This window comes from Lingula anatina, chromosome 6 (assembly GCF_051362555.1).
Source record: "Lingula anatina isolate TDL-2025a chromosome 6, LinAna3.0, whole genome shotgun sequence".
Classification (NCBI taxonomy): Eukaryota; Metazoa; Brachiopoda; class Lingulata; order Lingulida; family Lingulidae; genus Lingula; species Lingula anatina.
In genome coordinates, this window is record NC_141772.1 from 16,847,284 (window position 1) to 16,862,643 (window position 15,360).

Sequence of the window (15,360 nt, forward strand, 5' to 3'; positions counted from 1 at the left end):
TACTGACCATGAATTTATTAAAAAATGTCATGGGAGCATTTTTCTTCCTTTGAAGTTATTTCAAGTTTAAGATAAAAAAAAAAAAAACATGACAAAGTAACAGTGAATTTGAATATAAAAGATCCATAAATAATGATATGTGAAACAGCATATCAGAATAGAAGGAAATAATTTATTTTTGAAAAGTACTACACAAAAACGTAAATTGATCATTCTAGCCATGATTACAAATGTAATGCATTATAACAACTTCTACCTTAAATATCAATCATAATAAAAACAATTCTTGTCTACTTGTAATAATTCTAATAAGTAGTTTAATTAATGCATCCAAAATATCACATTTTCACATTTTTACAAGTAGAAGTAGATATTTGGACTGGTACAACAGTCACTAAATATCTGAGGTGAACCATGAAATGAATCTTCAGTGCATATGTATATTGTTCATTGTGCTATTGGATTTTCTTTAGGTGAAGTACGTGAAAATTGTTTTGATTTTCTAAAACATTTTCTTCTGATCTGTTATTACAAACAACTTACTTTAGCACAACTGTTTAAAATATTTTAAAAAATGACAATAAAAATAAATAAATAAACAAATAATAATAGCAATCTTTCATATCACAGAAACATAATAATAATAATAAAGGCATCATTTTATGTTGTGCTCAGACACTTATATCAACATACAAATCAAACAGTTATCAAAGTACAAACTGAAAAAAACAGTTGAAAATCCAGGAGAAGGCCTCACACCAGTTAAATATGACCATCTCTACTTTGGTATCACTCTGAATGGAACAGAACAATAAAAAGGAGACCCTACCCTCCTGTACACCACCCCCTCCCCCCGTTTTTGATCTTTTTAATTAATTTTAATTTTTTTTAAGCAACTTTGTTAAGTCTTACATAAAAAGAGGGGAAACCTCTTCATTCCTGAATTATTCTACACGTTTTTATCGTATAGTTTAATGTTTGGTCTCATTATGAAGTGTCACACATAGAGATTCCACATTGTCCAATTACAATAAAAACCCAGACAGAAGCACTTATTTTTGAATATTACACTCTGTTATGGCCAACAAGATGACTATTTCATTTCACACACCATCCCACAGTCAATACAATGCCTTATTGTTATGAAAAGCTGTCATATGTCACTTTTCTTTTTATTCCATACATAAATTGTCACACCATCACTTGACACTCTGAGTTCTGGTCAGCGATGACCGAATAGGTCTGGTCAGGTGTGCAGTGACCGGCTTGCCCATGTATGTCCCTCCCCTGTGGGGTGAGGTGTCCACGTGTCTGGTACTGTCCCCTTTAGCCAGGGGGCTCCCTGCAGACAGGGTAAAGGCTACCAGCTGGGTGGAAGTTGTGGGAGCATCCTGGTGAAGTCTGCATGGGAGAGAGAGAGAGATAGAGAGACATGCACATCTAAAGACATAACTACAGCAAGAAAGGCAAAGATGGGGGTCCATTAAGAAAAGCTACTCATACACAGCATAATGCAAATCAAGAAAAATGATTTCAATTAAACAAAGTATCACAGATAACAAATCACTTTCAATGATTGACTAGCAACTGCTTTGCTTTTATATCTAAAAGTAATTTTGAGGAATTAAAAAAAATACTTTGAACATGCATATTTCACTCTGATTGAATCATACTTTCTAAATACCTGGCAGTTTTAGCAATATAAATAATAGAAGTAAGGTCAGTTCATAGAGTCACCAATAATGTTGCATGCAGATCAATCAAGATAAAAAAGCTATGCAAACTGTCCACAGCGTACATGCAATAGAGGATCCTGGCAAAAATAGTCTCTCTAAAAATCCTTTTTAAAGTGCCCACTTCTACTGATCTCAAAACATAAGAAATATGAAGAGGAAAAAACTGAAAAGGAAAGCCATACAAATGTTTTGTTATTCAAAATAGAGCAGCTGACATGAAGGGAAACTCGCAAGCCAGAAAATAATGCAAAAATCACAAGAATAAAACAACAATTCTCTGAAAGCACTCTAGAATAGGTCAACAGATCACTTGATCACAATGGGCTCCAATTGTTTTCTTGTTGCAAGACATCTGAAATATGTAACAAAAGTAAAATTCTTTAAATAACATGTATTATATTACATCCGAAACTTCTAAGCAATGTTTAAAATGTCGATCATGGCAGCCAAAAGGAAAAAAATTCCTGAAATGGAACAATATGAAATATGACAACAACAACAACAACAACAACAACAACAATAATAATTTAGTTTTTTTAGCTTTTTGGAGATACAATACAAATCTTTACCTCAGAAAATGATCAATAGGCATATCATTGGTGTTCACAGTGTCACTGGACAAGTTCTTCTCCACAAAAGACTTGGATGACTGGCTCCTTATGCTGACTGCAGTGCCCGGGTTGCCTTGGCGGTCTACACCAGCTCCCCCTATCTCCCCACCCCAAGCAGCACGCATGCCATGCTGACCCTTCAATGGACTAATAAAAGAAATGAAAAAAAATATAAGATTTTATTTTAAATCAGCCAAATACGTGAAAAGAAAAATTAATCCTGTATCAAAAATTGCATCTTCATCTTATTATTTTTTACAAGTCAATTGTAGTGGCACTAATTTTTTAAATTCTCAATTTAATTATATGCTATAGCTCACAGATTATAAGTTGCCAGTTTTTTCAACATTGACATGTACAGCAATAATGTTTACTAACATTAATGCTGCAATACAGATAAGAGGTATGAGAATTGACTCGTGTTACACTTCTTACCTGAACCTGAAATCTTTTGGCAGGCTATGACCCTGTGTGGCATCTCTCATGGTTTTCATCAGCTGTTTCTGGAAGTCTTTCCTGGCATTGCCATAGCCATTGAATATGTGATCACAGAACAACAACTGGCCACCCTGATAGATCTGCAATTATCAAGTTATAGAATTCATGTGACTGGGCTGTCATGTTCCACAGATGAAATTTAATCATGATGTACTGCACCAATAGTCTGTGTCAAACTATTTTTTAGCCTACTGGCTCTTTGAGACACAAGGTTCTAAGAATATACAAGCCCAAAACACTTGCAAAATTTGCAAAATACTTCTGGTCTGGCTTCAAATAATACTGGTGACCGGAGTGGAACCAGTGGTTAATGACACACACTGTATCAATGTAATTCAAATACAATGTGGATCAGCATCATATTGAAAGGATAAGGATATTTGAAAGTAAAGAAGCCAGCACATATCCAATATGACTCTAAGGAAAGCACAAAGATGTAACTCCCTACCAAGAACATCCCTGGAACCACGTTGTGCCTGGCCAATAGAAGAGGCTGTGAGTGGTAGGAATCGAATGCTGCAGTTGCCACATCATACTTGAGAATGCGGTATGGATCATTGCGACACTGAAGACAGGGTCTTGTGCGGTTCCGGTTCCTCTCGCTGTGGATTTGCTCCAACATAGCATCACATGGACTGGACTGGGGATACCTAGGGAGACAGGGCAAAGGATGTCTGAGGAAACAGGGAGAAGGAGACATATATTATGCACATTCCTACATCACATTTTAATGCCATCCCATTGTGTGCCTTTAAAAAATCATCTATCAGACAGTTATTTGAAAGGATGAGGTTTTGGAATTAACAGCCTTGAAAACTTTCTTGAAGAAAGGCACCTAATCTTACATGAGCTGAGATTTACATCCATAAATTCTGAAAAGAAAAGACACCAAAATTAAGTTTCTATAAGCTCTGTTCTGAAAAACTTACAGAGATGAGCATATAGAAAGCACAATGAGTTGCCTGACTGGCACTTGGTTCTTGATGAAGTCCTCAAACTCCAGGTCTGTGATGTAAGGTACCCTGTGTCTATTACACCTGCAAATGGCTCTCTGATCCCCCATCAGCTCAGCATGCAGAGCAACTGGGCACGAGTTCATGGGGACTGGCCAGTGGTGAAGAGGGCCAGTACTGGTCACCTTGGTGGACACAGGGCGGACAGCCTGATGACTTGAATTTGGCTTCACCTTGAATGTGGCAGAAGGACGTGATGACCTGAAATAAATTGAATGAAAAGAACATTAAATACACACACACACACAACTAGCACATTGGACTTTTTTTATTGTATATGCCACAGCATTTTGCCATCTTTCATGGTCTTTTTAACTTGAAGTGCTGTTAGAGCAACTCCACCCAATGAGAAACTACAATTTATGATACAATTTTAATTAACTTGTGCATTTTAGTTACAGGTAAATGCACATGTATATGTTCAAAGCTTCACGTATTATCATCAATGTTTTAAATGGACATCACAGTGAAATATTCTTTTATCCACTTCTGTAGTTTAATATTGTTCTATCTTAATATGGCATAGTCATTAAAATCTTTCTACATCTATAAAAAAAAGTAGAGTACATACGCGCTGCCCACAGATCTTGGAAAAGGAGAACTCCTGGCAATGGACTCCTTGTCTCCTGCCTCGCTGTCATCATCCTGGTCCAGGTCAGCATCACCTTCCTCAAACTTCACCTTGCTAGCCATGGCACCTACAGAGGGCTGGGTGGAGCGGGAACTGGCGGCACTGCTCAGACGCTCTTTCTGGTGACCTGTGGGGAAACAAATCAAAGAAACATCAGTCTTGTAGATTGAGAGTTTTTTCCTTTCTTTCTTTATTCCTTTTTTTTTCCTTGGGGGGGGGGGGGGGGGGGGGGGGGGGGGGGGGCATACTTGGCCTCATTCATATACATGGTGGTTTTTTCTGGAGCCATAAGTAAGGTATTATCGGCTACAGTTGAGGTTTTTGTTCATTTACCTGCCATAGCTGACTGTGCCCTGTTGTCAATGTCTGCAGAAGGCAGAGGAGTGGTGCACTTTCCAACATTAGAAATCTTGTCAACAGCAGACCTGATGTCACGTTTCCTGGAGGCTGGAGTGTTATCCATCTTCTTCACATCTGGTGACAGTATTCCCAGTGATACCCGATAGTGCTCTAACCAGTCATCTGCTAGGTTTCTGTGGAACAGAATATATAAAACATCAATGATTGTTATTTTTTATTAGATGTATGTGGACCAAGAAATGAGTATATTTTAACAGCCTTGAAAGTCTTTTAAGGTATAATGAAAGCAATTAAAACTAATCATAAAAATGTCAATTTCCTTAATTAAACAGTTTAAACATAACTTAAAGGGATAACAACCTGCCATATGAGATTCACAATTCGACAATAAATACATTGTAAACAACACAAAGAAATAAAATAAACTCCATTTTACCACCAAAATGGCAGTTAGCACAATTACTTTGAAATCTGTAATTGCCATCAGAGCACGTAGACCTTCATAGATGGCTACCCTCCATGAGATGAGATTATTACAAAAAGCATACTTAAAAAAAAACTAATCAACTAACATTGAATGTCGGAATGGATTCATTAACCATTAGTTAGTATGGGAACATGGAAACATTGTCATATACCCCAGGAAAACCTAATTTATGGTACCTTTCCCACCAAAATTAAGAGTTGTTATTCCTATAAAACCGCTAATAGCTTCCTTTTAGTATACATAATCATAAACTTAAGCCACTTTGGAAAAAATGAATGTCCACTTCAGTAATAATACACAGTTCTATACGGACAACAAGAGTAGAGGATATTAACTGGCTGAACACCAATAGCATGTACATGTACTTAAATGTATACTATCAATCACTTACTTGACTTTTCTATGCAATCTTGCAAGCTGCTGACCAGATACTTCATCATACTCGGCTTTCTCTGGGAATTCCAGGTATTTTCTCAAGTTACTGATTGGAGCAGTGTACTTGCCCTGAAATCCAGAGAAAAAAGTTAGGAAGAGACAGGTAAATCACAAATCCATTCATAAATTAATTATTTGTATTAAACTAGTTGCCACCAACTGGTTCTGGTCAACAATTTATATAAGATTTTATATCATTATAATACACAAAGCTGTCAGCTGTGTGTTCCACTCACAATAAGATGCTTAATATTCATAAAAATTGTCATTTTTATCAGTTTGAACATGCCTTACAGGAGAAACTCCTCTGAAGCTGACCATAATTCCATCTAAACATGTCTGCACCCCATATAATAGTCTAACATGTATCCTTTTGAGAAGTTATTTATTTACACAAGTATTTATTAATCAAACAAACTGAAGAGTCACATGTAATCTTTCTCCCAATTACAAAATTGAGTGGGGTTTTGCAATTAGTCTTAGCATACAAAGACTATCTGAATTACTATATTTAAAATTTGAATAATACCAGTAAGTTAAATGTCAAATGGACCATATACAGGACTTTGGCACACGGGCAATAATTTCAACTAAAGATTAATTTCCATGCATCCAAAAGAATTTTTCAGCTTTTAGGAACCATCCACCTATCAAGTTCAAACTCAAAAATATAACTTGCTATCAGGTTTGTTTACTGAAGCCAATAGTACATTTACCTTCCTTGCATTCTTACTTTGTGTAAAAATGCTACTTTTTAGTCCTATATTACAAAGAATGTACATGTATGCCTTTAATTTTGACAGAAATGCACTGATTTCCAAAAATGAATAAATAATTTCTACGATGTTGAAAATCTTGCCTGTAGTCTTTTTAGACTGAAATGTAATGTTAGCCAACATAAACAATGAAATCACACCATCAAATTGAGAGAGAGCACCATATTTCAACAATTCAACAATTGCATATATTCACATTAAAAAAAAAAACATACATTTAGTGAATCCAACAACAGTTTCAGTTAGGTTTGTTAGTCAATATAATTATACGTGACTTCAAACAAAAGACGGTAAATACACTGTATATGTGGCATGACACACCTGAAAACACTGGTCAATGTTAAGCAAGCGTTGAGGCAAATTATCCTGTGACTATCATAAAGCATAATGTTACTGTTGTTGGTGTTATTGTTAAATTGTTAGGTTATGTCAACAGCTACCACCAGAAAGAACAGATAAGTACATGTACAACATGCATATATATTTGTAAAGAGCTAAAATAAACATGGCCATAGAGGGTAATGGCGTGTGTGTGTGTGTGTGTGTGTGTGTGTGTGTGTTTTATTTGTTGGTTGGTGGGGGAAGAAGCCAATTCTTTTTGACACTGTTATAACTATTTTCTAGTAGGAAGTTTGACTGAGTTATTATACTTTACCATCTCTGCAATGGGCAACATGTTCAAATGACGCCATACAAATAACATTGCACCATGAGGAAAACAGTACCCCTGGTACATTGTTCACTCATGTGATTGAAGAAAAGCACAGTACATGTAGCTGGTGAAGAATGCTGTTTTTATCTATGTGTAACGCTACTTCTGAAATCTGGTAGCATACATTTTGTATAGCAGTGAGAAGAGATTTTTACAAGAGGATTCATGAAATAAAGTTGATGGTTGAAGTGATAAATGTATCCTAAAGTGAGCTACTTACTGATGCTATTAACTCAAATGCTGCCTAAAATAAATATTTGGATGGTAAAAAATGGATATGTAACTATGACCTTAAAGTATATGATATTTGTATATGTAATTAAATAAAAAATTTCAAACCAACTATTGATTAAAACCACACAATCCCTGTAAGACCTTAACACAGCAAATCAAAATTAATAAAATTATAAAAAAATTACCAATTTTTATCACTTAAGTATACCATATCCAAACATTTTCCAAAAAAGATTAACTATAATTTCAACATTTGAGTTCTAAATGTCTCATTTTTACCATCATTAGTGAAATTTGAGAGTCCAATAAATTAATTAATTAATTAATTAATTAATAAGTTGGAATCCAAAAACTGATTTACTATTTGGAATTCTGTGAACAATTTTAGTATACCTTGGTGATAAAAAAAATGATGACATTAAAAATTTCCAATTTTTTGCTATGTGGAGGTCTTATGCTTTCATAATCTTGCTAAAATATAAATGTAACAATTATCAAACTGTCTTCTCAGCTCATGAATAAGTCAAGCAGTTTATTTTTCATATTAAGCATATAAAAGCCATAAAAAATAAAAAACCCACAACCTATGGCTATTCATGCATTTTAAATGTCTACTCTCTCTGTTATGTTTTTCCTGTAACCATATAAAAGTACAATGCTGTTAGATGAACATCACTGAACATACAAATCTTAGTTAAACTGTGCTCTGTCATATACATATAAACCAACTTCAACCAATTCTATGCTGATTAAACAATCCATAGTCAATTCAACACTGAATTGCATACCAGCAAGCAGTCACGCATACCTTGGGCTTCATCTGCTTCTTTGCTTTCTGTGGCATCTTTTTCTTTGCAGCTGGATTCTCATTGGCTGCCAAAGAGCTGAGGTTCAGACCAGACATCATTTGACCCTGAAATAATGATTTACATGGCCTTTTACATATCTGAAGGTTGTGAAAGGGATGCTTTATAATATGAACTATTGAATTCTGGGTAAGAATAATGAACTTCCCAACCAATTGGTGCTTTGGTTGTTGAGTGTCTTTTAAGCCAGGGCCTCATGCTGACATTACTCTGGTTTCCCAACCACAATGACTTCACTTTATAATATAAATGCAACTGTAAGTGGTTTACAATAAGTGTACCCTATCTGCAATGCAAGCACGCCTTCAGTCTCTTACCAGATCCTCCACCTCTGCAGCCCCAGATTGCAGGCCCACTTTAAACTTGACAGTTTCCTTGTTGGCACTAAAGAACAGCTCCAATTTGGAGTGACTGGAGCAGCGGAAGGTCAGGTTGTTATTGAGCTAAGAGTTGCCATGAAAAAATAAGTGAAAATGCAAGTAAATTTTAAGAATATTTAGATACTTGGTTAAGGAAAATCCATGCTATATTCTATTATGCTGTACAAGACAATTGTGACATTACATTAAAACAAGTTAGGCTAAACAGGATTCAAGAACGGATAAGGATATTTCACTTTTCCTTTGAACATATCTCACTTTTTACGAGATCATATTACAATTTTGCAAAATTAATTATCATATTTATGAGATCTTGATTGTATTTATACATCTTAAACATATCTCTCCATTTGGCATGGCAGAGGACTTCATCTTTTAACATGTACCTGAATTATTACTGGAATGGGCAGCTTTCCATGAGCTGGTGGCCACTGCCACCGCTTGATGACAGAACCATAGGTGTCACTCATGCTACCACCTTCAGCATTGGCAAGAAATCTAAAGCATAAAGACAAATAGGAATGGGAGCTTTCAGATTTTAAATCCACACATAAGCTACACTTGTTTTATTCATCAATTTAGTTTGATTCACATCTAATATTACTATTTTCTTGGTTAAAAGTGCACATTATATACTATATTGGCCTTGTGGAAAATTAAATTAAATTAATTATTATTTTTCTTTTTTTCTTACTTTCTTCCCTTTAATGCCTTTCTTTCTTTATTTTTTTTTTCCTTTATTTCAAAGTCTATCTCTTACCTAACTACTCCATTGGGATGATAGCAGGTAGCATTCCCCTGAGGAGTAAAGCACCCAAGCATAGTCAGCTCAGCATTGTCTTCATATGCCACAGTGTAATATGTTTTCTTCCCTTCACTCTGCCCTGCCAGCGTGGTCACCACTGCCATCCTGCCAGATGGATAGCTAGCACAGGGGTCAAGGAATCAATAATAATAATAATAATAATAATAATAATAATAATAATAATAATAATAATAATAATTATAATTAAAATGAAAATATCAATTGGCAAATTTACATATTTATATGTGCTTAAGTGGTTTTATTTCTTCTTTTTTTCCTCTGAGTCACTTTTTTGTGCATTATGTTCATAGACCATTGACATGTGTGTAGAATATTTTGTATTTTCATTAATCTGTATGTGTCAGTATTGCAGAGTCTGAACTTCAGATAAGACACAAGCCAACTTCTTCACTTTCAACTTTCCACATTTGCTCATCTAACAAGCCTTCACATGTATGGAGGTTTTAAAAATGAAGACCCTGGCATGCATCAGATCTGAGCCTGTAGATAACATTGCAGAAAGGATACAACAATGTTGTTGAGCCATCAGCCATCGAGCACATGTACATCTTCCTGGTTTCCTTCCATTCTAACACAGGGACTGTAGGAAGGAATGGCTGGGTGCTAGATGCCCCAGAAGACACTCCTTTGCTGCTTCCCTTACGCATTTTATTTATTGCCTCTTTCTTGGTGTCTCCATAGTAACGGATGATACTGGGCTTATCCAAACCCATTTCCTTCTCTTTGATAAGTTGCTCTTTGCTGGAATCATAAATTGTTTTATATATTTTAATATATAAAAGTATAATTTTTGGCATTTTTTAGCTTTATAATGTGTTATTCATATGTAACATTTAAATGTTATACTAATAATATAATGCTGTTGATGAAATACAGAAATATACATATATCTATCTGCCTTGCTATATGGAAGATCCAGGATGAAGGGGTAACTTATATGTGTTCTAAAACCCCAGCAAAATACCCAACATGAAACACACTTTTCTCTCTTTGTGGGAAGGCACTGCAAGTTAATCTGTAGTAAATAAAAACAATAAAGGATTCCACGGTTCCCCCAGCTCACCCCTGTATCCTGGCCTGCTGTAGTCTATGTGTGGCCCACATTAGCACCGTCTCTTTCTCTGTGTCAGTTTTGATGTCTGGGTGCACAATCCAACCTGAACAGAAAGAAAAAAATTGAGGTATATCAATAATGAGATATCAAATGTGAGTGGAAAACCTGTTTTGATAATAAAAACTGAAATGAACATATCTGGAGTTTTTTTGTTTTTTATTTTTTTTGAAAAGTTATATTTTCTAGGCTTCTTGGTTCACTTCAGTACAGAAATGCTATTCAGCAACAACAACATGCTGACAGTTTACTAAACTTACCCTTTTCATCACACTGCTTATTGGAAAGCATAAACTGTATTGTTGAGACAGTATATGGCTGGTTTGTGACAGCTAAAATGTTGAAAAAGGCTCTAAATTACTACATAAAATTTTACATTGATTATCTATGTGATTTACTCTAAATTCATGTAACAAGCACTATTTCAAAAATAAAATTCATATTACATTTCTATGGTTCATTAGAATCCAAAATTCATAATTTTCTGAACCGATTTTTAACAGATAAAAATAACCAAATAATCAATTCATAGCTTTAACACTTGATGCAAAAGCAAAGCATGCAAATAAGCAGCCAGATAAAATAGCAATAGCAGTAGCTGGTGACAGCAGTCCTCCCATGATCGACTTACACTTAGTTTCTGAGGGCGCCTCTACCACTGAGGTGGCACTCTCTTTTGGCTGCTGCTTTAGTGGTGGTGCACTAGATGGAACATTTGTGACTGCAGGGAAATTGTGAGAAGAAATAAAAAATGAAGAAAATAATAATAATGTGCAATACAGATTTTTAAGGATCATTCAATGTTTCAGAAGTAAATAATAAATAAAGAAGTTCAGACCCTGAAATTCCTAAATGAAAAGCGATAAATCAAACAGTGATATACTAGTTCAGGTCAAACTAAAGAATACATACAAAATAATCAAATGAAATGAAATTAAGTAATTTTAACTTTTTTTCTTAATTTGTAAAATCATATCAATTACTGTAATCCTATCCAATATAACTGATTTTTGGGCTTTAATGGTTAATTCCCTCTTGATCTTTTCCTAACATTTGCACTTTCTTTGCTATTTTCCAAACTCATCTAGTGAATAGGCCATAATTTCAGAACATTGCTTTGTGCAGGACCTGCGGTGTAAATTATCAACAAATGCTTCTCACGAGAAAAAGGAAAATGAAAAAAAAAAATCTTGTTTCCTCTTTTCAAAGAAAATGCCCTGGTCAACACTATTTGTTAACAGGAGTAAATGTCTCATGCTGGCAACCCTGAAGTATACTACTGTAAGTATTATGGAACATCAATACATCAAAACCTCGTTCGTACTCAAATATCCCCAATCCAAGTACACACATTTAAGAAAGCACATGCTTGGGTGTCTGTGGAATAAATATTTGACAATTCTAATTTCATTGATCTCTGGAAATATCCGATAAGGCACTTTCTTGGTGTTGATTCAAATGCAAATATTTGTTATCTTTGGAGCAGAACAGAATTGTGTGTGACTGTGAATGATTATTCAAGCAATTGCTCATGGCAAGTACTTCCAAAAGTCTCCCATGAACATAATGCAAATAAGATTTAAAATTAAGCACATCAAGTTAAATGTCAACCAAATGATGAATTAACTGTTCAATTACACTGGAAAAGATATGCCCCTACTAGTGAGTGACCAGTATTGTAACCGAACTGGCAAATTAACATTGAGAATGCCATTGAAAATAAATAATTCATCCAAGTATGTTGAGACCATTTGTATAGCAGTAAATGTAACTAGTGCCTAAAGAAGACCTGTGCACAGTTTTTAAATCATTTCAAAACATATTACATAGAGCAGTCAGGGTGAATGCACATTATTTCTCAATTCATGCTTGAAAATGATCTCAATAAAGCTATATAAATTTCCAACAAATTATATTCATCAAATGAAATGAGAGAGTTTGTTCTCTGTCTTTCACACAAGTTGTTTGTTACCCTAGGTTAAGATGTCTTTTGTGTGGCATGTTTTTAAAGGATTTATATTAATAAAGCCTCTGTGAATTAAACTCTGGGTTTGTTTTGAAGCAGAACATTCAGCCAATTGTTATGCACTATTTCAATAAATATATTTTGATTCAAAAACCTTTCATCTTTTAAAGAAGCAAATGTGGATTATATTTATATTTATTCATACTAGGTACAGTAGGAAATTTGTTTTCAAAAGAGGTTTGTGATGCCTTGTGAAAAGCAAATTGGAGTGCTTTAAAATGCATTTAATAATGCAAACAGGAAAGTAATGAGAAACTTTAAAAAAATGAAGTGGTACTGAATGCAAATGGAATTCATAATTTGCACTTGCATTTATCTTATACTTACATGATCCCCTGGAATCTGACATGTTCAATCTGAACTTGTCAAGTCTAGATTTTGGCTTAGGAACACCAGTACTTGCTCTGCGAACAGAGCTTTCCTTCCGATATCCCAATGAAGATGGCAATGTCATGTCACCAGCTACACTTCCACTGTCAGCAGTTCTTAACCTGGAACCTGTGCGACTTTCAGTAACTTCAGATATATGCTCCAGTTCGACTTTTGACTCTCGTCTCCGTCGTTTGCTGTCCTCCCCAGTGTTTTTGGAGGCATCCTCAGCACCACTGCCTTCCTCCTCTGTTGTTTTTTCAGACTGTTTTTGCTGCAACATTTCTTGCTCTCTTTCCTTTTGTTCTCTTTCTGCTTTTTCTTTCTCTTTTTGTTGACGAGCAGCCTCTCTGTCTGCTTCTTTTTTATTTGCCTGTACTTGCCATTCTCTTGGCACATATGAAACATCTACAATCAAATCTGCATAAGTTGATTGCAACGCATGATATAAATGTTTTGGCAAATATGGTTCTGTACCTTCAAATAAGTATAAAACTTTAGCCAATTGGAAAAGAATATTTGGTGCTGAAAACTTAGTTTCTTCAAAGAGATATCTTTGTGAGTCTTCATCATGGTCTAGAGCAATGTCTAGTCTATTCTTTAAGGCACTGAAAGCCTGATTTATATCTGGAAGTAAACTTTTCTTCAACTGTACGTCTTCCGCTGTCTGTTGCTCTCCTTCCAACTCCCCTTCAAATCCATCTTCTTCTTTATTCTGACCAGCTTCTTTTTCTTTGTTGGCCAAAAATGCTGCTACTTTTGGGTTAAGATGAGCAAACCTCAAGCTCTGTGGAAGCTCTTCGGGTGTTTTCCGAAAGCGCTTTGGCGTCCGCCGAAAGGTCGTCTGACGATAGAAGAACAGATCGTCTGCCATTGTTGCGTTGAAATACGACGTCTTTTAACAATTATTCATATTTTCCTTCACTGTCCTTCATCATTCACTTGGCTATTTTATGAAAAACAAAAACGAAATCGCAATTGCATTGGGAACAAATCTACTTGTGATTAGTTTAAGAATATAAATTTGACGTAAATACATCGACAAAAAAGGCAAGATGGCGGCGTCCACAAGAAAATAAAGGCAAAGTGGACAACCAAAACTAAGAACCAAAACCTCTGTCTATACAGCAATTTTAAACATTTATGTAGCAGGATACTATATAAAGATATATGTAGTATAACCCGCAAAATTCCTACTTTCACAGTTGATAAAATATTAAAACATTTGTAAATAATTAAACGGTAATCGAACCGGTGGGAATATTCCTACAAAGTTATCACGCAAATGAATGGTAGTGCACTTTGCGTCCAGCTTAGGGACATACATACCAAAAGATATACGCTGCCCTTCATCCACTTCACTTCATTTAACCAAACTGATAATGATATATGCTCAAATTTATTCGTAAATACAGGGGAGTACCTGCCCTCCATCTGTGTCCGCCATCTTGTTTACGTGACCTTTGTTGCTACGCGACCTCATGAGCTTAGCATTTCCTAGCCTTACTGATTAAAACTGGAAGTGTCTGTTTGTATCTTTATGGTTGCGATAAAAATACCAAATTTGGAACTATTACAGGTGAAAGAGAGTTTCTTACATCTCATCTTGGCTCTGAAGGCCCCAAAGGTGTTTGCATCTATCCACAATCGTCATTGTTCAGCTATGCTGATCTACAATTAAGTAGTCTAGGCCTATATAGTAGGCTTACATGTAGTCTAGTCATTTTAATAAAAATGTTTTGAGTAGCGGCCTATAATTAATAATTACCTGTAGGAATGACTTTTTAAACTTACACGGCATTGATTTGTAACATAAGTAACCAGAAAATTCTTTGTCTCAAAGACGTCAATTTAATGATATCTATCTTGTAGACCTACCTGTAGGTCTATATAAAAATAGTGGTTGAGGGTAATATTTATGGATAGGATACTCGTTCCAGTAGGCCCTGTACCTGTGTGTCAGGGCACACAGGCCTATATAAATATATCGCACGTAGTAGCCCATTACAGTTTTTATTTTATTTATTTATTTATTTATTTATTTATTTATTATTATTATTATTATTATTATTATTATTATTATTATTATTATTATTATTATTATTATTATTATTATTATTAGATGGATAGGCTTACAGGGCTTGGAAAAAGAATCAGAACTCCAATCTTGACCTAGTATAGAGGTGCAAATAAGTTCACAGGCATGCTCTTAAAATATTTTGTGCACAGATTACAAACTATGTTTGATTATTTTAGGGTCCCACATGAAGAAGTTTCTATCAAAGTTTC

The 15,360-nt window shown here is 35.0% G+C and overlaps 1 protein-coding gene across 4 annotated transcripts; it reads right to left on the reverse strand.

Annotated features, from left to right (window-relative positions):
- Positions 1 to 14,557, reverse strand: LOC106181924 (uncharacterized). Of its 4 annotated transcripts, none has more exons than XM_024075427.2 (19): positions 14,401 to 14,556; positions 13,030 to 14,017; positions 11,308 to 11,397; positions 10,937 to 11,008; positions 10,629 to 10,722; positions 10,073 to 10,306; positions 9,500 to 9,664; positions 9,126 to 9,237; positions 8,677 to 8,802; positions 8,302 to 8,406; positions 7,480 to 7,503; positions 5,728 to 5,840; positions 4,823 to 5,022; positions 4,430 to 4,616; positions 3,775 to 4,059; positions 3,294 to 3,495; positions 2,783 to 2,925; positions 2,306 to 2,494; positions 1 to 1,401 (listed from the first exon to the last, which is right to left on the reverse strand). In XM_024075427.2, exons 2-19 carry the CDS (start codon positions 13,943 to 13,945, stop codon positions 1,200 to 1,202), a joined length of 3,459 nt encoding a protein of 1,152 aa, XP_023931195.2. In that variant the 5' UTR covers positions 13,946 to 14,017; positions 14,401 to 14,556; the 3' UTR covers positions 1 to 1,199. The 4 variants fall into 4 exon arrangements, with proteins under 4 accessions (XP_023931195.2, XP_086871652.1, XP_086871651.1 ...); XM_087015528.1 differs by lacking the exon at positions 1 to 1,401 and adding an exon at positions 1,408 to 2,088 and having other exon boundaries at positions 14,401 to 14,557; XM_087015526.1 differs by lacking the exon at positions 11,308 to 11,397 and having other exon boundaries at positions 14,401 to 14,557.
- Positions 14,558 to 15,360: the final 803 nt, after the last annotated feature.

Bases quoted from the DNA above. Each gene is read 5' to 3' on its own strand.
- LOC106181924 (XM_024075427.2), bottom strand. From the start codon at position 13,945: ATGGCAGACGATCTGTTCTTCTATCGTCAGACGACCTTTCGGCGGACG. The intron at 5,023-5,727 runs GTAAGTGATTGA...TCTGTTCCACAG, and splicing joins AGATTGCATAGAAAAGTCAA to AAACCTAGCAGATGACTGGT. The intron at 2,926-3,293 runs GTAGGGAGTTAC...TGATAATTGCAG, and splicing joins TGGTTCCAGGGATGTTCTTG to ATCTATCAGGGTGGCCAGTT.